General features: G+C 64.9%; 1 protein-coding gene and 1 long non-coding RNA gene across 2 annotated transcripts; one reads left to right on the top strand and one right to left on the bottom strand.

The window, feature by feature from the left end:
- The first annotated feature begins 12 nt into the window (after positions 1-12).
- EPPK1 (epiplakin 1) lies at positions 13-20855 on the top strand. Its single transcript, XM_058565115.1, is given in 3 exon segments — positions 13-195; positions 5779-19399; positions 19401-20855. Coding segments are annotated over 2 exon segments (14934 nt in total). The 5' UTR covers positions 13-195; positions 5779-5830; the 3' UTR covers positions 20766-20855.
- On the bottom strand, positions 20616-22708 carry LOC131419684 (uncharacterized). Its single transcript, XR_009223320.1, has 2 exons — positions 22523-22708; positions 20616-22388 (listed from the first exon to the last, which is right to left on the bottom strand). It is a non-coding gene; the product is annotated as an uncharacterized LOC131419684 (long non-coding RNA).
- Positions 22709-23003: the final 295 nt, after the last annotated feature.

The raw sequence follows: 23003 nt of genomic DNA, 5'->3' as shown, positions 1-23003 counted from the left end.
CGGCCCCCCGCGCGGTTCCGGGTACTCGTTAGCCCCACTCAGCCTCGGGGCGACCCATCGGGCCGCCGCCCCCAGACGAGGGCGGGGCCGCCGCGGGGAGGGGCCTGAGCGGGTTTAAATTTGGGCGGCGTCGCAAACGGGCCGAGGAGCGAGTGGAGGCACTGCGTGCTGAGCTCTGGGGTGCCGTGCGGACAGGTGGGACACCCGGGCCGGGGCGGGGTGGCCACTGAGCGAAACCGAACCACCTGCGCGGGCGCTGGGCCTGGGGCCGGCGGAGGCTGGGGTGGGGGCGCAAGGCGCCCGCGGGGTGGCCCGGAGCTCTGGACTCCGGCTCGACCGTTTTTCCACCCTGCGCAGTCTGAGCTCCGGCCGAGCCGGGCGCTGTGGCCGGGTCCCCTGTCCACCAGCCCTGGTGGTGGTGGTTGGGGGTGGTCCCGGCAGTCGCCCCCGAGCCCGGGGCGCGGGTGGGAAGGCTGAGGTTCCCCGCATGGGCGCGGGAGATGCGGCCCGCGGGGCGGGGGTCTCGCCCGCCCGCGGTTCCCGGCAGGACGGGTGCGCCGCTCTGGGCGGGCCCTGCAGGTCCGGTCCCTCCCCGTCCCGCTGCAGGACGGGGGGGGGCGTGTGCGGCTGGGGCGGGCCGGGACGCTCCGGCGCGAGGCAATTAGGCTGATAAATTGAGCGGGCGGGCACGTCTCCTGGCGGCTGCTGGGGTGAGGGAGGCCTGCGCTAACCCACTGGGGGCTACCTGCTGCCGGGGGTGGGAGGGCACAAGGACGCCCGCGTTGGGTCATCTCAAGACCCTTGGGAAGCAGAGGCGGGAGTGGCTCTGCCCATCGCGCACCCGCTCCCCGTGGACCCAGAACCCTACCCGCTCATCAGGCCGAGCTTCTCTCAGCCTTGATCTCTGTCCCGTGGGGGTGGGCGGATCTTCCTGCAGCTGCCCACAAAGGAGCAGAGGCCAAGGTTGCAGCCTCTCTGTGTGAGCCTGAGGCCGCCTGGCCACCTGGCTCTGTTCTGACCTGGCTCAGGTGCACAGCCAGCCAGCTCCCTGCCCCCACCCCATCCCAGGCTGGAGTGGGGGGCTGTGAGGCGCTGACAGATGGGGCCCACCCTCCTCAGGAATTGCCCTCCCACCCTTTGTTGCCTGGGGGCCGCCTGAGGTAGGGCTACTCCAGGGTAGCCACAGGAGGGGCCCTGCTCCCTTCTCAGATTCCCTTTGCTGTCTCTCCCAGACCCGAGGCCACCAGCCCCTGTGGTCACACACCGGGCCCAGTCCGTTGGTGGCCACCTCTCTGGGATCTTTTGGCTTCTGTGACATCGGGCTTGCCTGGGTCTCCCTCTCCCGCTCCCCAGGCCCTGGACACTCCTCACATGCCCTGGTCAGTCTCTACTGAGCTCCAGACCCGTCTGTCCAGCTGCCCTCCCAAGGTCCCCACAGACTCAAGGTGCTGAGTCCCAGGACCATCCTCAGTTCCTGCCTGGGCAGGGCCCAGGGAGACTCACACCAGGCCCAAGGTCACTGCTGACAGAACAGGGTGTGGTCCTGCAGCTGCTGCTGCATGGGGCCCCAGGCCCCCACTGCCTGCTCTCATGCCCCTCAGGCACCCAGCCCATCCCCCGTGAATCCCCTGTGCAGGGCACTGGAGCCTGCTGCTCGCAGTTTGTATTGGCTCCTTTGGGTTTCCTGTCCAGGCGCCACCCCTCCCCCACAGCACAGCCGGTCTGGGCTCTGGGCTGGCTGCCCATGTCCAGAGCAAGAACCACCCACGGCCGTGCCCACCACGCCGCTCCTGCCCCCGCCGTGGCCCAGAATGCCCTTCTCCCCCTTTGCTGAGTAGTGAGGTGCCTGTCTTCTCTCCCACCCTCATCCCCTGCGAGGGGCAGGGGCACTGTTCTCATTCCCCCGGTAGCCCTGTTACCTGGCACTTGGGCTGAGACTGGGACAGGGCTGGATGCTGGCCGCGAGTGGCTCCCTTGGGCTCACAGACCCTGTGAAGGCCATCCTGGAACAGGGCACACTTCAGAAAGGAAACACACGGGTCACGGGTGCAGGTGGGCAGCAAAGCATGTGTTCATGTCGGGTCCCTGAAGCAGAGTCTGATACAGAGGATTAGAGAGTGGCTTCAGGATAGCCCCTATGGAAGGGAAGAGAGGAATCAGACCGACAGTGGAACAAGCTGGCCTGTCATGGAGTCCCACCCTCCCCTAGAAGGCCGTCAGAGAACCCTGCGTCCACCAAGGTCACACCGTGCCCTGGAACCCCGCTTTCAGGGCACCCATGGGCTTCTCTTCCTGGGGAAGTGCGAAGGAGAAGGTGATCAGGACAGACCCCGGCCACTACTGCAGGTCTCGGGGCCACACCGGGCCCTCATGGTCTCTCCTCCGTGACCCACTCCTCACTCCCCTCGCCCCTGCTGCACCCACCGTCTGCTGCCAGAACTGGCAGAACCGGGCAGGGGAGGAGCCACATGGGCCACCACCACAGGCCCCGCTCCTCCTCATGGTCAGGTCAGTTCCCCTGCTGGGCAGGTCTTCAGGCTTCTTGGTCCTGGACACAAGGAACCAGAGTGCCCTGGTAGTAGCCGTGGCCTTCAGCTCAGTGGGACTGTGGCTGTGTCCCCTGGAAGAAGCAGTTCTCGTCTGGGACCAAGATGTCTAAATCCACGGACCCTGGAGCTGCGGAACAAGGAGCCCAAACCCTCAGTGGGTCACTGGGGTGATGGTGGGAAGGCCACGCCTGCTCCCACCCCTTAGTTCCTGGGCCCACGTGGTCCACCTGCTGGGACAGGACATATTGGAGCAGTACCCCCTCCTGGGGTATGCGGCCACCTGTGAGCTGGTGCTTTGCTGGTGCCTTCAGAGGCCCTCTCACAACGGAGCCGCCTCAGCCTGCCCTGCCCTGCCCTGCCCTGCCCTGCGGAGACCGGGGTCTCTTCACTGGCCACTGCAAGGCCCCAGGCAACCACATGGGCTTTCGCTGTCCAGTTGGTCACTTGCAGCCTTTTGTGATCTTTTTCCAAAGCCTGATTGCTTAGCCATGTCCCCCGTTCCACCATCCTATGCACTTGTCCCCATCTTAAATGCCTGGTACTGTGCCCAGAGTATTCCTGCCTGGCACGGCCCACTCGCCTCAGCTGAAATTGTGATGCTTCCTGGAGCCCAGCTCTCGCGGCCAGCGGGGTGGCAGTGGGCCCCTCTGAAGCCCCACCTCAGTGTCTGCCAGGTCCTGGCACCGACTATCCGAGACTGAGCAGCAGGTCAGCTGCAGGACCAGCAGCTATGCAAGGGAAAGGAGGGAGCAGGATCTCACCAGGAGGGTGGGTTCGATGTGGTCTCAGCGGGCAGCCCATGGGCTGTGACACCCCAAGTCCAGTCGAGGGACTGAGCCTGTGCAGCCCGGAAAGGGGTGACCTTGGGTGAGCCGATTCCCAAGGGAGCCACAGTTGGGCCATCTGCCTGCAGCCCTCCCTGGAGGGGGCTGAGTCCTGCAATCCCAGATGCGGTCTGGGCAGTGCCTCGAAGTGTCCGTCCCCCCAGGTCTGTGTGATGTCAAAGCTCGGGCTTATTACCGCTGACAGAGGGTGGCTCTGCACCCACCTCAGCCACCTGCTGCCCCCCTGCACATCCCTGACCACTGAGAAGGTCTTCCCCTGGAGGGCTCAGTCCCCCGACCCCGTGTTCACTTGCTGGCCTCACCCTGCTCCGGGGGCTGGAGGATGGCGGGGAGGGCAGGAGCAGGGAAGCCGGCCTTGAGCGACACAGCAGGTGCTCACTGTGCTGTGAGGCCAAGGGGTGCCATGGAGGCCAGGGGCACGATGTGAGACGGGCCGGCGCAGGGGATCACCCCTCGTGGGGCCAGCCGTGGGGAGAGAAGAAGTGTGGGGCTTCAGGGTTCAGGCTCTGCAGAGTGGATGGCGGCAGACAGCTAGTCACAGGGCGTGAGCGGCTGTGGGGGTGTGGGTGAGTTTGAAGCTCCTCGTGAGACTGCTGGGCACAGGTGTCCAGGAGGCAGCTGGACTCGTGGTTCTGGACTCTGGGACAGGCTGGGCTCAAGCTGCCAATTTTGGGAGCTGAGGGCGGTCACAAGGAGCTCTCTGATTTCATGAGTAAATGGAGATGGAGCAGAATCAGGGAGAAGAGGCCCCACACCCTGGAGATTGGGGGCCGTCAGATCGGAAATGGGTATGTAGGGTTTGGCAGTGGAGTTGGAGGTCGCCTCAGCAAGAGCTGTGCAGTGGGGGCGAGGGGCAAACGAGGGGCCTGAGCCTTCTCGGGAGACCCTGTGTGGGGTGCAGGAGTTCGAGGAGTGGGCTTTGGGGAGCTGGTCGGGAGGCAAGGACAGGTGTTGACAGGCTCTTGAGCAGACAGACAGCGCCCGCAGGAATGAGGGTGTGGACCAGGGCGGGGGACTACAGAGGTAGTTCCGAGGAAACGGGAGTGAACCCATTCACAGGGCAGGGGAAGGAGGGAGGCCCAGTCGTTTTGAGGCTGTCGCAACAGTTATCACAACCTGGGCGGCTTAAAACAACAGAAACTTATTCTCTCCCAGTTCGAGAGACCAGAATCTGAAATCAATGCTTCTGGCATCTGGCGGCCATCCTTGGTGTTCCTGGGCTTGGAACTGCATCGCTCCAGCCTCCCTCCGTCGTCACCACCCTTCTCCCAATCTCTGTCTTCCCATAAGGACACCAGTCCTGTTGGATTAGGGCCCTCCCTATTCCATGTGACCTCATCTTAACTTAATTCCATCTGCAAAGACCCTATTTCCAAATAAGGCCACAGTCGTAGGTACTGGAGACAAGGACTTGCACGTATCCTTCTGGTGGCATGATTTAACCCAGCATAGAAAGGGACAGCCTGGGTGAGGAGGTTGGTGTGCGGGTGTGATAGGGGCCAGAGGTTAGGCCCCTGTCACCACTGCCCAGAGAATAAGGGTGCACAGCTGTCTGCTGAGAGGGGATAGCCGTGGAGGGTGCTAAGGCTTTGAGCCGGCTGACCAGGGACCAGCAGGGCGGGGAGACCCGAGCTCGGCCCTCAGCAGGGCCAGCAGGCTGGCACTGAGTCTTTGGTCTCCCAGGCCCCCCAAGCCAGGTGTGGGCGCTGAGAAGCCAGAGCCCAGAGGGCCCAGAGCTGAGCCATGAGACTTTGGGGTTCTGGCCGGAGCCCACTGGGGAGCCCAGAGGGAGTGGGCACCAGGGCAGAGGCTTCTGGAGCAGCAGGTCTGGGTGGGGGAGGGTTTGAAGGAGGTCACTGAAAGGGGAGGTGGAAGAGGATGAGGCAGGGTGCTGATGTCCACGAGCACGTGGAGGCCACCCCAGGGGTGGTGGGGGATGGAGCCTTTGGGGAGCAAAGCGGGGGCCAAGCAGTTGGAAGGTGTGGGTGCTGAAGCTGAAGGTGGGGGGAGCCATGGCCCAGGGGACACAGGGGCTGAGCTGGGACATGAGCACAGAGGGCCCCAGCCCCCTGCACCAGGACCGGGGGCACGGGCCTGAGGGTGTTGTGCTGGGATGGAGGCCAGAGGATGGCCTACGGGAGAAGTAGAGCCGCACGTCCCTACAGGCTACCTGGCTGGCCTGGGGTCCCTGTGCTCACAAGGTCCCTCCTGGGACCCGGTGGCGCAAGGGGATGGACCCCACCTGGATGCCAATCCTCATCCCCCTGGAGGGCCAGCCATGCCTAGGCGGATCTAGGGTCTGGGATTGACCCCCTGACCGTGTCTCCGGCCCACGCACCAGTGCCATCCCAGAGACCCTAAGGGAGCATTTCCACCCCCTGCAGGCGCAGACACAGTGGACCTCCGGTGAGAGTTCTGCACGACCAGCCAGACGTGATGAATGGCCACGTCTCTCCTCCTCTTGATGTCCTGGTCACCAACAACACTGAGCCAGCCATCGTCCCCAATACCATGAAGGCCGTGCTGGGAGCTGGCACGCCCTCTGGGCCCCAGGCTGAGGCAGCGTTGTCCACCCAGGCTAGAAGCATCGCTGGGGTGTATGTGGAGGCCTCGGGCCAGGCCCAGAGTCTCTACACTGCCATGAAGCAGGGCCTCCTACCTTGTGGGCTCGGGCTGGCTCTGCTGGAGGCCCAGGCGGCCACTGGGGGCCTTGTGGACCCTGCCCAGGGCCAGCTGCTCCCCGTATCTGAGGCCCTGCAGCAGGGTCTGGTGGGCCTGGAGCTGAAGGAGAAACTGCTGGCTGCCGAACGCGCGGTCACTGGGTATCCAGACCCCTATGGGGGTGGGAGGCTGGCCCTCTTCCAGGCCATCGGGAAGGAGGTTGTGGACAGGGCACTGGGGTGGAGCTGGCTAGAGGCCCAGCTAGCCACTGGGGGCCTGGTGGACCCCATCCGGGGCGTGCGTGTGGCTCCAGAGCTGGCCTGCCAGCAGGGCCTCCTGGATCAGGAGACATGGCATAGCCTGTCGGAGCACGAGTCCGGCGCGGGTGCCCTGGGCTTCCTGGATCCCAGCACTCTGGAGCGGCTGCCGTACCGTGAGCTGCTGGGCAGGTGTGTGCGAGCCCCTAACACAGGGCTGGCCCTGCTGCCCCTTAAGATCACTTTCCGCACCCTGAGTGGGGCGGTGAGCTTGGCAGAGCTGCTGGAGGCAGGGGTCCTGGACAAGGAGACGGCCCACGGCCTGCAGGAGGGCAGGCTGGCGGTGCTGGACGTGAGCGCACGTGCCGAGGTGCAGCGCTACCTGCAGGGCACTGGTGGCGTGGCAGGGGTCGTCCTGCTGCCCGCTGGCCTCAAGAAGAGCTTCTTCCAGGCCGTCACCGAGCACCTGCTCCCAATGGGCGCTGCGCTCCCACTCCTGGAGGCTCAGGCCGCCACCTGTGCGCTGGTGGAGCCAGCTACCGGCCGGCGGCTGTGGGTAGATGAGGCAGTCAGGGCAGGCCTGGTTGGCCCAGAGCTCCACAGGCAGCTCTTGGTGGCAGAGCAGGCGGTGACGGGGTACCATGATCCCTTCAGCGGCACCCGCATCCCCCTCTTCCAGGCCATGAAGAAGGAGCTGGTAGACAGGCCTCTGGCGCTGCGGCTCCTGGATGCCCAGCTGGCCACAGGCGGGCTAGTGTGTCCAGCCCGCAGGCTCCGGCTGCCCCTGGAGGCTGCCCTGCACTTTGGCTGCCTGGACGAAGAGACTCAGCTGTGTCTCTCACAGGCCGCTGGCTTCTCGGACTCCAGCACACAGGAGAGTCTGGGCTATGGGCAGCTGCTGGCCCGCTGTGTCACCGACCCAGAGACGGGGCTGGCCTTCCTGCCCCTCTCAGCAGGGGCCCTCAAACAGGAGCCACAGGGACCCCCGTTCATCGAGCACAGCACGCGGCAGGCCTTGAGTGCAGCCATGACCACTGTCTCCGTGGGCAAGTTCCAGGGCCAGCTCGTGTCGCTCTGGGACCTGCTCTTCTCCGAGGCAGTCCCTGTGGAGCAGAGGGCGACGCTGGCCCAACAGCACAAGGAAGGGGCCCTCTCGGTGGAAGAACTGGCAGCTACGCTGAGGGCCACCCTTGAGCAGGCTGCAGCCAATGCCAGGATCACCTTTGCTGGGCTGAGGGTCGCTGTGACACCAGGAGAGCTGCTGAGTGCAGAGATCATCGACCAGGATGTGTATGAGCAGCTGGAACGAGGACAGACCACGGCCCAGGACGTGGGCAGCCTGGACTCGGTGCAGAGGTACTTGCAGGGTACCGGCTGCCTTGCCGGCCTGCTGCTGCCCGGCTCCCAGGAGCGGCTCAGTATCTATGAGGCTCGCAGGAAGGGGCTGCTCAGGCCCGGCACAGCCCTCATCCTCCTGGAGGCGCAGGCGGCCACAGGCTTCATCATTGACCCAAAAGAAAACGAGAGGTATTCCGTGGAGGAGGCGCTAAGGGCCGGTGTCATCGGGCCTGACGTGTTTGCAAAGCTGCTGTCAGCCGAGCGTGCCGTCACGGGCTATACCGATCCCTACACCGGGGAGCAGATCTCCCTCTTCCAGGCCATGAAGAAGGGCCTCATCGTCAGGGACCACGGCATCCGCCTGCTGGAGGCCCAGATCGCCACAGGCGGCATCATCGACCCTGTGCACAGCCACCGCGTGCCCGTGGAGGTGGCCTACCAGCGCGGCTACTTCGACCAGACGTTGAACTTGATCCTGGCGGACCCGAGCGACGACACCAAGGGCTTCTTCGACCCCAACACGCATGAGAACCTCACCTACATGCAGCTGCTGGAGCGCTGCGTGGAGGACCCCGAGACGGGCCTCTACATGCTGCCGCTCAGCTGCACACAGCCCCCGCTGGTGGATGGCGCCACCCGGCAGGCCTTCCAGCGCCTGCTGCTGTCGGTGAAGTACGGGCGGTTCCAGGGGCAGAGGGTCTCTGCATGGGAGCTGATCAACTCGGAATGCTTCAGTGAGGACCAGAGGAGGCAGCTCCTGCAGAACTACCGGCTGCGCAAGGTCTCTCTGGAGCAGGTCGCACAGCTGCTGGAGAGAGAGATGGGGAGGTGGGCAGACATCACACTGCCCACGCTACGGGGCCGGGTCACTGCCTATCAGCTCCTAGAGGCCCACATCATTGACCAGGAGCTCCTGGACCAGGTGCTGGAGGGGGCAGTCAGCCCCGAGGCTCTCCTCCACATGGACAGTGTCCACAGGTACCTGCGTGGCTCGGGCGCCGTGGGCGGCGTGCTGTTGCAGCCCTCCAACCAGCGGCTTGGCCTCTACCAGGCCATGAAGCAGAAACTGCTGGGGCCGGGAGTGGCCCTGGCCCTGCTGGAGGCCCAGGCAGCCACCGGAGCCATTATCGACCCCCACAGCCTGGAAGCCCTGTCGCTGGATGAGGCCGTGCGCAGGGAGCTGGTGGGGCCAGAGCTGTATGGCAGGCTGAGACAGGCCGAGGATGCCATCACTGGCTGTAGAGACCCCTTCTCTGGGAAGCGGGTGTCCCTGTTTGGGGCCATGAAGAAGGGACTTGTCCCTGTGGAGCAGGCTACCCGCCTCCTGGAGGCCCAAGTGGCCACAGGAGGGGTGATTGACCCCACCGGCCACCACCACCTCCCCATGTCCGTGGCTACCCAGCGTGGCTGCATTGACCAGGAGATGGAGACGGCCTTGTCCAGCTCCTCTGAGACCTTCCCCACCCCAGACGGCCGGGGACACACCAGCTACACCCGGCTTCTGGATCAGTGTCTGAGGGATGAGGCCTCTGGCCTTCACCTCCTGCCCGTGCCAGAAAGTGCTCCTGCTGTCCCCACAGACGAGCAGGTCCGGGAGACGCTGCAGGCTACACAGGGGGCTGAGGATGGCAGGTCCCTCTGGGACCTGCTGGTCTCCTGCCACTTCACAGAGGAACAGCGCAGGGGCTTCTTGGAGGACTTCAGGGTGGGGAAGACCACCGTGCAGCAGCTGCAGGCGGCTGTGTGGAGGTGGGTGCAGGAGGTGGAGCTCCTGGCACGGGCCCGTGTCACAGTGCCAGGCCCTCGGGGCGAGATCCCCGCCGTCTGGCTGCTGGATGCTGGCATCATCACCCAGGAGGCCCTGGTGGCTCTGGCTCAGGGCACGAGGTCGCCCGCCGAGGTTGCCGAGCAGCCCGAGGTGAAGGCCTGCCTGTGGGGCACGGGCTGTGTGGCGGGCGTCCTGCTGCAACCCTCGGGGACCAAGGTGAGCATCACCCAGGCCATAAGGGACGGCCTCCTGCCCGTGGGTCTGGGGCAGAGACTGCTGGAGGCCCAAGTGGCATCTGGCTCCCTTGTGGACCCTCTGACCAACCAGAGACTGTCAGTGGAAGGTGCGGTCCAGGCTGGTCTGGTGGATGGAGCCCTGGGTGAGCAGCTCCGGCAGGCTGAGGTGGCGGTGGCTGGGTACACGGACCCTTACTCGGGGGGCGCCCTCTCGCTGTGGCAGGCCATGGAGAAGAGGCTTGTGCCCCAGAGCGAGGGCTTCCCCCTTCTGCAGGCACAGCTGGCCACAGGGGGCGTGATGGACCCCATCCATGGGGTGCACCTGCCCCAGGTGGCAGCCTGCAGACTTGGCCTCCTGGACGAGCCAACACACCGGGCGCTGACCACGAAGGATGAGGACAGCAAGTTCTTCTTCGACCCCAGCGTGCGGGACATGGTGACATACCAGCAGCTCAAGGAGCGCTGTGTCCTGGACGCCGACACTGGCTTGTGGCTGCTGCCGCTCCCCCAGGACGTGGCGCTTGAGGTGGACAACCACACGGCGGTGGCCCTGAGGGCCATGAAGGTGCCCGTTGGCACGGGGAGGTTCAAAGGACTCAGCGTGTCGCTCTGGGACCTGCTGCACTCGGAGTATGTCAGCATCCACCAGCGGCGGGAGCTGGTGGCGCTCTGCCAGTCCGGGAGGGCCACAGCCCTGCGACAGGTGGTCAGCGCTGTCACTGCTCTGGTTGAGGCCTCAGAGAAGCAGCCCTTGAAGGCCGCCTTCAGAGGGCTCCGGAAGCAGGTGTCAGCCAGCGACCTGTTCAGATCCCAGCTGATCGACAAGAAGACGCTGGACGAGCTGAATCAGGGGAGGAGGACCGTGCAGGAGGTGACGGAGATGGACAGCGTGAGGCAGTTCTTGGAAGGAGGCAACTTCATCGCCGGGGTCCTTGTCCAGGGCACGAAGGAAAGGATGAGCATCTCAGAGGCCCTGAGGAGGCACGTCCTACGGCCAGGCACGGCCTTGGTGCTGCTGGAGGCACAGGCTGCCACGGGCTTCCTCATTGACCCTGTGGAGAACCGGAAGCTGACCGTGGAGGAGGCGTTTGCAGCAGGGATGTTTGGCAGGGAAACCTACCAGAAGCTGCTGTCAGCCGAGCGCGCCGTCACAGGCTACACCGACCCCTACACCGGGGAGCAGATCTCCCTCTTCCAGGCCATGAAGAAGGGCCTCATCGTCAGGGACCACGGCATCCGCCTGCTGGAGGCCCAGATTGCCACGGGCGGCATCATCGACCCCGTGCACAGCCACCGCGTGCCCGTGGAGGTGGCCTACCAGCGCGGCTACTTCGACGAGGAGATGAACCGCGTCCTGGTCGACCCGAGCGACGACACCAAGGGCTTCTTCGACCCCAACACGCACGAGAACCTCACCTACCTGCAGCTGCTGGAGCGCTGCGTGCGCGACCCCGAGACGGGGCTCTACATGCTGCAAGTTGTAAAGAAAGGAGAAACCTACATGTATGTTGATGAAGCCACAAGGCAAGTTCTGCAATCCAAAACTACGAAGATGCACGTGGGGAGGTTTGCGAATCAGATGGTCTCCTTCTGGGACCTGCTGTCCTCCCCGTATTTCACAGAGGAAAGGAAGCGACAGCTTGTCCAGGAGTACAGAGCCCAGAAATTGCACATAGAGCAGTTGCTGGAGGTCATTACCACGACAATCAAAGAAACAGAAGAGCAAAACCAAGGCATCACGGTAGCAGCCATTGGCGGGGAGGTGACAGCTGCAGAGTTATTCAACTCTGAAATCATTGATAAAAAGACCCTGGATACACTGCACAGGGGGCAAGGACGGGGGCAGGACCTCAGCAGGCTAGAGCACGTGAAAATCTACCTAGAAGGCAGTGGCTGCATTGCAGGGGTGACTACACCTGCCACCCAGGAGGTGATGAGTTTCTACGAGGCCAGCAGGAGAGGACTCATCCCCATGGGGTTTGCGACTCAGCTGCTGGAGGCGCAGGCAGCCACAGGGTTCATGCTGGATCCCCTCAGCCACCAGAGGCTCTCGGTGGACGAGGCCATGGCTGTCGGCCTGGTGGGGGACGAGTTGCAGGAAAGGCTTCTGAATGCTGAGAAGGCTGCCAAAGGCTACACGGACCCAGCCACAGGAGACACGATCCCACTGTTCCAGGCCATGAAAAGGAAGTTAGTGAAACAGGAGGAGGCACTCAGACTGCTGGAGGTGCAGGTGGCCACAGGGGGCATCATCGACCCACTGCACCACCACCGGCTCCCGCTGGACACAGCCTACAGACGAGGCTGTCTGCACCAGGACGTGTACCCACTCATTTCAGGTCAGAGGGGCATGAATAAAAGGTTTGTGGATCCCAACACGCGAGAGAAGGTGACATACCAGGAGCTGCAGGAGAGGAGCCGCCATGAAGAGGGGGCAGGCTGGGCTCTGTTTCCTGTGGTCAGCGATGGGAAGGACTCCGAGTATATCGATGAGGCAACAAGAAGTGCCCTCGAGGCTGAGCGGATAGAGGTCACGGTGGGAAGGTACAGGGGACAGACGCCATCAGTGTGGGAGCTGCTGAACTCCGAATATGTGACAGAGGAGAAGAAGCTCGAGTTAGTAGGTGAATACAAAAGAGACACAGCACGTGCACTAGAAAAGGTAGTAAAAGTTATACTTCAAATAATTGATGAGAAGGAAAAGAGCCATAAACAATTATGGTTCAGAGGCATCAGAGGACAAATCAGAGCGGCTGACCTCTTCCACTCTGCAATCATAAGCAAGGAGACGCTGGAGGAACTGGAGAGAGGAGAGAGCACAGTGGAAGACATCAAGGAACGCGAAGAAGTCAAGCGCTACCTGGAGGGCACGAGCTGCATCGCGGGCGTGCTGGTGCCCGCCAAGGACGAGCCGGGGCGGCAGGAGAAGATGAGCATCTACCAGGCCATGTGGAAGGGCGTCCTGCGGCCGGGCACGGCCCTGGTGCTGCTGGAGGCGCAGGCGGCCACCGGCTTCGTCATCGACCCCGTGCGCAACCAGAGGCTGTCCGTGGAGGAGGCGGTGGCCGCGGGCGTGGTGGGCAGCGAGATCCAGGACAAGCTGCTGTCGGCCGAGCGCGCCGTCACGGGCTACACCGACCCCTACACCGGGGAGCAGATCTCCCTTTTCCAGGCCATGAAGAAAGACCTCATCGTCAGGGACCACGGCATCCGCCTGCTGGAGGCCCAGATCGCCACGGGCGGCGTCATCGACCCCGTGCACAGCCACCGCGTGCCCGTGGAGGTGGCCTACCAGCGCGGCTACTTCGACGAGGAGATGAACCGCGTCCTGGCGGACCCGAGCGACGACACCAAGGGCTTCTTCGACCCCAACACCCACGAGAACCTCACCTACGTGCAGCTGCTGCGGCGCTGCGTGCGCGACCCCGACACGGGGCTCTACATGCTGCAGCTGGCCGACCGGGGCTCCGCCGTGCACCAGCTGAGCGAGGAGCTGCGCGGCGCCCTGCGCGAGGCCCGTGTGACGCCGGGCTCGGGTGTCCTCCAGGGCCAGAGCATCTCCGTCTGGGAGCTCCTCTTCTACCGGGAGGTGTCCAAGAGCCTGCGGGAGGACCTGCTGCGCCGGTACCGGGCGGGCACACTGACCGCGCAGGAGGTGGGCGCCGCCCTCACCTCGCTGCTAGCCCGGACCGAGGACGGGAGCCCGCGCCCGGCCGCCCCAGACCCTCGGGGGACCCTGCGTGCCGCCACCATGGAGGTCAAGGTGGGCCGCCTGCGGGGGCCGGCGGTGTCCGTGTGGGACGTGCTGGCGTCCAGCTACGTGGCCGGCGCCACGCGGGAGCAGCTGCTGGCCCAGTTCAGCTCGGGGACGCTGGGCTTGCCCGCACTGACCCGCAGGCTGACCAGCATCATCGAGGAGGCCGAGGCTGCCCACGGGACCGAGCAGGCGCAGGTGCAGGCCGCCGCAGGCCAGCCGGAGCTGGGGCCACCAGGGCGCAGTGATGCCGACGCCGAGGCCGCCCGTCGCCTCCAGGAGCAGGCCCTAAGTGCCGCCACCATGGAGGTACAGGCCGGGCAGTTCCGAGGGCAGCTGGTCTCCGTGTGGGAGGTCCTCTTCTCCTCCTATCTGAGCCCTGCCCGCAGGGACGAGCTCCTGGCCCAGCATGCGGCTGGCGCCCTGGCCCTGCCCGCCCTCGTGGCCATCCTCACCCAGGTCATCGAGGAGACGGAGGAGCGGCTGAGCAAGGTGTCCTTCCGGGGCCTGAGGCGCCAGGTGTCCGCATCCCAGCTGCGCACGTCCGGGATCCTGGGCCCCGAGACCCTGTGGGACCTGGCCCAGGGCACCAAGACCCTGCAGGAGGTGACAGAGATGGACTCGGTCAAGCGCTACCTGGAGGGCACGAGCTGCATCGCGGGCGTGCTGGTGCCCGCCAAGGACGAGCCGGGGCGGCAGGAGAAGATGAGCATCTACCAGGCCATGTGGAAGGGCGTCCTGCGGCCGGGCACGGCCCTGGTGCTGCTGGAGGCGCAGGCGGCCACCGGCTTCGTCATCGACCCCGTGCGCAACCAGAGGCTGTCCGTGGAGGAGGCGGTGGCCGCGGGCGTGGTGGGCAGCGAGATCCAGGACAAGCTGCTGTCGGCCGAGCGCGCCGTCACGGGCTACACCGACCCCTACACCGGGGAGCAGATCTCCCTTTTCCAGGCCATGAAGAAAGACCTCATCGTCAGGGACCACGGCATCCGCCTGCTGGAGGCCCAGATCGCCACGGGCGGCGTCATCGACCCCGTGCACAGCCACCGCGTGCCCGTGGAGGTGGCCTACCAGCGCGGCTACTTCGACGAGGAGATGAACCGCGTCCTGGCGGACCCGAGCGACGACACCAAGGGCTTCTTCGACCCCAACACCCACGAGAACCTCACCTACGTGCAGCTGCTGCGGCGCTGCGTGCGCGACCCCGACACGGGGCTCTACATGCTGCAGCTGGCCGACCGGGGCTCCGCCGTGCACCAGCTGAGCGAGGAGCTGCGCGGCGCCCTGCGCGAGGCCCGTGTGACGCCGGGCTCGGGCGTCCTCCAGGGCCAGAGCATCTCCGTCTGGGAGCTCCTTTTCTACCGGGAGGTGTCCGAGAGCCTGCGGGAGGACCTGCTGCGCCGGTACCGGGCGGGCGCGCTGACCGCGCAGGAGGTGGGCACCGCCCTCACCTCGCTGCTGGCCCGGGCCGAGGACGGGAGCCCGCGCCCGGCCGCCCCAGACCCTCGGGGGACCCTGCGTGCCGCCACCATGGAGGTCAAGGTGGGCCGCCTGCGGGGGCCGGCGGTGTCCGTGTGGGACGTGCTGGCGTCCAGCTACGTGGCCGGCGCCACGCGGGAGCAGCTGCTGGCCCAGTTCAGCTCGGGGACGCTGGGCTTGCCCGCACTGACCCGCAGGCTGACCAGCATCATCGAGGAGGCCGAGGCTGCCCACGGGACCGAGCAGGCGCAGGGGCAGGCCGCCGCAGGCCAGCCGGAGCTGGGGCCACCAGGGCGCGGTGATGCCGACGCCGAGGCCGCCCGTCGCCTCCAGGAGCAGGCCCTACGTGCCGCCACCATGGAGGTACAGGCCGGGCAGTTCCGAGGGCAGCTGGTCTCCGTGTGGGAGGTCCTCTTCTCCTCCTATCTGAGCCCTGCCCGCCGGGACGAGCTCCTGGCCCAGCATGCGGCCGGCGCCCTGGCCCTGCCTGCCCTCGTGGCCATCCTCACCCAGGTCATCGAGGAGACGGAGGAGCGGCTGAGCAAGGTGTCTTTCCGGGGCCTGAGGCGCCAGGTGTCCGCGTCCCAGCTGCGCACGTCCGGGATCCTGGGCCCCGAGACCCTGCGGGACCTGGCCCAGGGCACCAAGACCCTGCAGGAGGTAACAGAGATGGACTCGGTCAAGCGCTACCTGGAGGGCACGAGCTGCATCGCGGGCGTGCTGGTGCCCGCCAAGGACGAGCCGGGGCGGCAGGAGAAGATGAGCATCTACCAGGCCATGTGGAAGGGCGTCCTGCGGCCGGGCACGGCCCTGGTGCTGCTGGAGGCGCAGGCGGCCACCGGCTTCGTCATCGACCCCGTGCGCAACCAGAGGCTGTCCGTGGAGGAGGCGGTGGCCGCGGGCGTGGTGGGCAGCGAGATCCAGGACAAGCTGCTGTCGGCCGAGCGCGCCGTCACGGGCTACACCGACCCCTACACCGGGGAGCAGATCTCCCTTTTCCAGGCCATGAAGAAAGACCTCATCGTCAGGGACCACGGCATCCGCCTGCTGGAGGCCCAGATCGCCACGGGCGGCGTCATCGACCCCGTGCACAGCCACCGCGTGCCCGTGGAGGTGGCCTACCAGCGCGGCTACTTCGACGAGGAGATGAACCGCGTCCTGGCGGACCCGAGCGACGACACCAAGGGCTTCTTCGACCCCAACACCCACGAGAACCTCACCTACGTGCAGCTGCTGCGGCGCTGCGTGCGCGACCCCGACACGGGGCTCTACATGCTGCAGCTGGCCGACCGGGGCTCCGCCGTGCACCAGCTGAGCGAGGAGCTGCGCGGCGCCCTGCGCGAGGCCCGTGTGACGCCGGGCTCGGGCGTCCTCCAGGGCCAGAGCATCTCCGTCTGGGAGCTCCTCTTCTACCGAGAGGTGTCCGAGAGCCTGCGGGAGGACCTGCTGCGCCGGTACCGGGCGGGCGCGCTGACCGCGCAGGAGGTGGGCGCCGCCCTCACCTCGCTGCTGGCCCGGGCCGAGGACGGGAGCCCGTGCCCGGCCGCCCCAGACCCTCGGGGGACCCTGCGTGCCGCCACCATGGAGGTCAAGGTGGGCCGCCTGCGGGGGCCGGCGGTGTCCGTGTGGGACGTGCTGGCGTCCAGCTACGTGGCCGGCGCCACGCGGGAGCAGCTGCTGGCCCAGTTCAGCTCGGGGACGCTGGGCTTGCCCGCGCTGACCCGCAGGCTGACCAGCATCATCGAGGAGGCCGAGGCTGCCCACGGGACCGAGCAGGCGCAGGGGCAGGCCGCCGCAGGCCAGCCGGAGCTGGGGCCACCAGGGCGCGGTGATGCCGACGCCGAGGCCGCCCGTCGCCTCCAGGAGCAGGCCCTACGTGCCGCCACCATGGAGGTACAGGCCGGGCAGTTCCGAGGGCAGCTGGTCTCCGTGTGGGAGGTCCTCTTCTCCTCCTATCTGAGCCCTGCCCGCCGGGACGAGCTCCTGGCCCAGCATGCGGCCGGCGCCCTGGCCCTGCCCGCCCTCGTGGCCATCCTCACCCAGGTCATCGAGGAGACGGAGGAGCGGCTGAGCAAGGTGTCCTTCCGGGGCCTGAGGCGCCAGGTGTCCGCGTCCCAGCTGCGCACGTCCGGGATCCTGGGCCCCGAGACCCTGCGGGACCTGGCCCAGGGCACCAAGACCCTGCAGGAGGTGACAGAGATGGACTCGGTCAAGCGCTACCTGGAGGGCACGAGCTGCATCGCGGGCGTGCTGGTGCCCGCCAAGGACGAGCCGGGGCGGCAGGAGAAGATGAGCATCTACCAGGCCATGTGGAAGGGCGTCCTGCGGCCGGGCACGGCCCTGGTGCTGCTGGAGGCGCAGGCGGCCACCGGCTTCGTCATCGACCCCGTGCGCAACCAGAGGCTGTCCGTGGAGGAGGCGGTGGCCGCGGGCGTGGTGGGCAGCGAGATCCAGGACAAGCTGCTGTCGGCCGAGCGCGCCGTCACGGGCTACACCGACCCCTACACCGGGGAGCAGATCTCCCTTTTCCAGGCCATGAAGAAAGACCTCATCGTCAGGGACCACGGCATCCGCCTGCTGGAGGCCCAGATCGCCACGGGCGGCGTCATCGACCCCGTGCACAGCCACCGCGTGCCCGTGGAGGTGGCCTACCAGCGCGGCTACTTCGACGAGGAGATGAACCGCGTCCTGGCGGACCCGAGCGACGACACCAAGGGCTTCTTCGACCCCAACACCCACGAGAACCTCACCTACGTGCAGCTGCTGCGGCGCTGCGTGCGCGACCCCGACACGGGGCTCTACATGCTGCAGCTGGCCGACCGGGGCTCCGCCGTGCACCAGCTGAGCGAGGAGCTGCGCGGCGCCCTGCACGAGGCCCGTGTGACGCCGGGCTCGGGCGTCCTCCAGGGCCAGAGCATCTCCATCTGGGAGCTCCTCTTCTACCGGGAGGTGTCCGAGAGCCTGCGGGAGGACCTGCTGCGCCGGTACCGGGCGGGCGCGCTGACCGCGCAGGAGGTGGGCGCCGCCCTCACCTCGCTGCTGGCCCGGGCCGAGGACGGGAGCCCGCGCCCGGCCGCCCCAGACCCTCGGGGGACCCTGCGTGCCGCCACCATGGAGGTCAAGGTGGGCCGCCTGCGGGGGCCGGCGGTGTCCGTGTGGGACGTGCTGGCGTCCAGCTACGTGGCCGGCGCCACGCGGGAGCAGCTGCTGGCCCAGTTCAGCTCGGGGACGCTGGGCTTGCCCGCACTGACCCGCAGGCTGACCAGCATCATCGAGGAGGCCGAGGCTGCCCACGGGACCGAGCAGGCGCAGGGGCAGGCCGCCGCAGGCCAGCCGGAGCTGGGGCCACCAGGGCGCGGTGATGCCGACGCCGAGGCCGCCCGTCGCCTCCAGGAGCAGGCCCTACGTGCCGCCACCATGGAGCTACAGGCCGGGCAGTTCCGAGGGCAGCTGGTCTCCGTGTGGGAGGTCCTCTTCTCCTCCTATCTGAGCCCTGCCCGCCGGGACGAGCTCCTGGCCCAGCATGCGGCCGGCGCCCTGGCTCTGCCCGCCCTCGTGGCCATCCTCACCCAGGTCATCGAGGAGACGGAGGAGCGGCTGAGCAAGGTGTCCTTCCGGGGCCTGAGGCGCCAGGTGTCCGCGTCCCAGCTGCGCACGTCCGGGATCCTGGGCCCCGAGACCCTGCGGGACCTGGCCCAGGGCACCAAGACCCTGCAGGAGGTGACAGAGATGGACTCGGTCAAGCGCTACCTGGAGGGCACGAGCTGCATCGCGGGCGTGCTGGTGCCCGCCAAGGACGAGCCGGGGCGGCAGGAGAAGATGAGCATCTACCAGGCCATGTGGAAGGGCGTCCTGCGGCCGGGCACGGCCCTGGTGCTGCTGGAGGCGCAGGCGGCCACCGGCTTCGTCATCGACCCCGTGCGCAACCAGAGGCTGTCCGTGGAGGAGGCGGTGGCCGCGGGCGTGGTGGGCAGCGAGATCCAGGACAAGCTGCTGTCGGCCGAGCGCGCCGTCACGGGCTACACCGACCCCTACACCGGGGAGCAGATCTCCCTTTTCCAGGCCATGAAGAAAGACCTCATCGTCAGGGACCACGGCATCCGCCTGCTGGAGGCCCAGATCGCCACGGGCGGCGTCATCGACCCCGTGCACAGCCACCGCGTGCCCGTGGAGGTGGCCTACCAGCGCGGCTACTTCGACGAGGAGATGAACCGCGTCCTGGCGGACCCGAGCGACGACACCAAGGGCTTCTTCGACCCCAACACCCACGAGAACCTCACCTACGTGCAGCTGCTGCGGCGCTGCGTGCGCGACCCCGACACGGGGCTCTACATGCTGCAGCTGGCCGACCGGGGCTCCGCCGTGCACCAGCTGAGCGAGGAGCTGCGCGGCGCCCTGCGCGAGGCCCGTGTGACGCCGGGCTCGGGCGTCCTCCAGGGCCAGAGCATCTCCGTCTGGGAGCTCCTCTTCTACCGGGAGGTGTCCGAGAGCCTGCGGGAGGACCTGCTGCGCCGGGTACCGGGCGGGCGCGCTGACCGCGCAGGAGGTGGGCGCCGCCCTCACCTCGCTGCTGGCCCGGGCCGAGGACGGGAGCCCGCGCCCGGCCGCCCCAGACCCTCGGGGGACCCTGCGTGCCGCCACCATGGAGGTCAAGGTGGGCCGCCTGCGGGGGCCGGCGGTGTCCGTGTGGGACGTGCTGGCGTCCAGCTACGTGGCCGGCGCCACGCGGGAGCAGCTGCTGGCCCAGTTCAGCTCGGGGACGCTGGGCTTGCCCGCACTGACCCGCAGGCTGACCAGCATCATCGAGGAGGCCGAGGCTGCCCACGGGACCGAGCAGGCGCAGGGGCAGGCCGCCGCAGGCCAGCCGGAGCTGGGGCCACCAGGGCGCGGTGATGCCGACGCCGAGGCCGCCCGTCGCCTCCAGGAGCAGGCCCTACGTGCCGCCACCATGGAGGTACAGGCCGGGCAGTTCCGAGGGCAGCTGGTCTCCGTGTGGGAGGTCCTCTTCTCCTCCTATCTGAGCCCTGCCCGCCGGGACGAGCTCCTGGCCCAGCATGCGGCCGGCGCCCTGGCCCTGCCCGCCCTCGTGGCCATCCTCACCCAGGTCATCGAGGAGACGGAGGAGCGGCTGAGCAAGGTGTCCTTCCGGGGCCTGAGGCGCCAGGTGTCCGCGTCCCAGCTGCGCACGTCCGGGATCCTGGGCCCCGAGACCCTGCGGGACCTGGCCCAGGGCACCAAGACCCTGCAGGAGGTAACAGAGATGGACTCGGTCAAGCGCTACCTGGAGGGCACGAGCTGCATCGCGGGCGTGCTGGTGCCCGCCAAGGACGAGCCGGGGCGGCAGGAGAAGATGAGCATCTACCAGGCCATGTGGAAGGGCGTCCTGCGGCCGGGCACGGCCCTGGTGCTGCTGGAGGCGCAGGCGGCCACCGGCTTCGTCATCGACCCCGTGCGCAACCAGAGGCTGTCCGTGGAGGAGGCGGTGGCCGCGGGCGTGGTGGGCAGCGAGATCCAGGACAAGCTGCTGTCGGCCGAGCGCGCCGTCACGGGCTACACCGACCCCTACACCGGGGAGCAGATCTCCCTTTTCCAGGCCATGAAGAAAGACCTCATCGTCAGGGACCACGGCATCCGCCTGCTGGAGGCCCAGATCGCCACGGGCGGCGTCATCGACCCCGTGCACAGCCACCGCGTGCCCGTGGAGGTGGCCTACCAGCGCGGCTACTTCGACGAGGAGATGAACCGCGTCCTGGCGGACCCGAGCGACGACACCAAGGGCTTCTTCGACCCCAACACCCACGAGAACCTCACCTACATGCAGCTGCTCCAGAGGGCCACTCTTGACCCAGAGACTGGCCTCTTATTTCTTTCCCTCTTTTAAGTGTGAATGGACTTTGTAATGTTCCTGTGTCCACTCTCATGAATATCTTACAGTATCTTTCCTCATTTTCTCATTTCCAACCTTTTTTTCCGTTCTGTCCGACTTACTTGTATTCCTCTGTTGACATTCCAGTTTTTTCTGTACTCGGCCTCGTTTCCCGTGTGTCCCCATTTGCACTGAAAGAAGGACATGCTCTTTCATGATGATCTTGACTCCTCCTGTTATTCTCACTTGTCAATTTTCGATTCATTTCTATTTCACAGAAAGTGGCTCCTGAGCATCCTTGATAAACTCTGCTTTGGTTTGTGAAAGTTAATAACGGAAACCTAAACTAAACTTCGTGTTGGGAAAGCCTGTAGGGGGAGCTCTGAAGCCCTACCACTCATGGCCGATTACCCCAGGGTGAAGGGACTGTACCTTGCATTCCTGGATCAGGAAGTTTCCTACTACTTTACTGTTCTTGCCGGAGGAAGGAAGATTTTCTTCTTGCCCAGCAGCAAGCCCAGGCTATGGAAAATGCCGCAGCTCAGCCATCGAGGAGGTGTCATCACCCTGAACTCTGACACTCCTCCAATGGACTTTCAATTAGAACAGCCCCTTCCGGCTCCCCCTTTTTCTCTATAAAAGCAGCTCCTCTTTTGTTCTCTGAATGCACCAGTAGGTTCACCTTAGTTTGCATGTCCTGATTTGCAGTTTTTTTGCTATTCTCAAATAAAGTCATTTTGCTGGTATAATAACTGGCTATTTTATTTTAAAATTGACAATTTAGAATGAAGAACTCTTTCTTTTGGCACCTTGGCATATCTTAAGTGTGTAATATCGATATGTTGCATTCATGGTTTTATTAAATGCATTCTTTGCAATTACAAAATAATTCTCCTGTTTGTGGACTAAGTCATTTTCCATCATTTCCTGTCTATAGTTCAGTGGCTTATGGCTCTGAACAGTACATCCCACTGCTGTCCTCAGCGAAGGCACAGGCTGGTTCTGTCTCTTGGTTCAGATCTTCCCGGTAGCTATGATGCCTCATGTTTTTGGAGCTATGGCTTTTACAATTTACAAAACAATGTTTTTGTATAAACGAAGCTATCTTCTTTGATTTCCGAGTTTTGAAGGTTCATCCACAAAACTGGATATCCTCATTGTAGATACAGGAGATTAAACAAGAAAAATGAGTATTGAAAATTTCAGGTGACAGAGCCCTATCTCAGAATACTCTGCATATGCTGCAGTTAGGTCTTGCTCAAAGGCTCCTGGAAGAGCCTAGAACTTCAGTCATTAATTGAAGAGTGTCTAGTTGGGGTGGGTGACAGAGGGCCAGGCCTCGCTGGTCCCCCCTTTACTACACAGAGAGTTCTAAGCAGGTGAGTCACACTTTCACAGGATCACCTGCTGCTTGGTGGAAGGTTCGAGCACAAGGAGCAGGCTGCTGCAGTGGTCCGGGGGAGCAGTGGTCCCTGGTCGTAAAATGATGGCAGCAGTGGAGATGGTGAAAGGGATCAGATGCCAGCTAAGCCAAATGCTGGGAAGAAGAGAGGTGTCCCAAGCACCTCAGAAACCAGTGGGGCTGAAGGCCATTGAATGGAGATGGAGGAGCAGGAATTCAGGGTTGGAGTTGTCGACCTTAAAAATAAAATAGCCAGTTATTTTACCAGCAAAATGGGTTTATTCAGGAATAGCAAAGAATTGCAATTCTGGACAAGCAAGCTATGGTAAAACCATGGGCAAGTCTGGCAAACACAGGCAAGGAACGTTACTGAGAAAAAGGAAGGAGTTAGGAGCTGCTGAGATGAGCAAAAGTCTATTGAAGGAGGGCAGGAGTGTGGGGTTATGACAGCTCTTCACTGGCTCTTCACTCGCTGAGCCGTGGCTCCCATTGGCTGGGCTGTCGCTGGGCGAGGAGAAAGTCTTCCTCCTGTTGGGGTGGTAACGTAGGCGTCTCCTGTTGGAAAATGCAAAGTACACTTCCTGTTGGGGTCTGCAAAGGAAGAGTGGTAGGGGTGAGAGCTACCCCTCCTGGCCTCCCAACTCCATTTTAAATGAGGCTCATTTTATTCAGATAAACTCTGTGAGCAGGCACAAGCGTCCACTACTTTTCTCTCTAGATGGAGAAAGTAAAGGGTGGGTGGGGAATCGGCAGGTGTGAGTGGGAGGAGACGTGGGAAGGTAGTGGGGGTTGGGGGTAAAGGGGGATTTTAGATAAGAATTCTAGAGCGTGCCTTGCTGATGTGGCTAGAG

The sequence above is a fragment of the Diceros bicornis genome, chromosome 21, assembly GCF_020826845.1.
Source record: "Diceros bicornis minor isolate mBicDic1 chromosome 21, mDicBic1.mat.cur, whole genome shotgun sequence".
In the NCBI taxonomy this organism is placed as follows: domain Eukaryota; kingdom Metazoa; phylum Chordata; class Mammalia; order Perissodactyla; family Rhinocerotidae; genus Diceros; species Diceros bicornis.
This window is presented reverse-complemented; position numbering and strand designations above follow the sequence as displayed.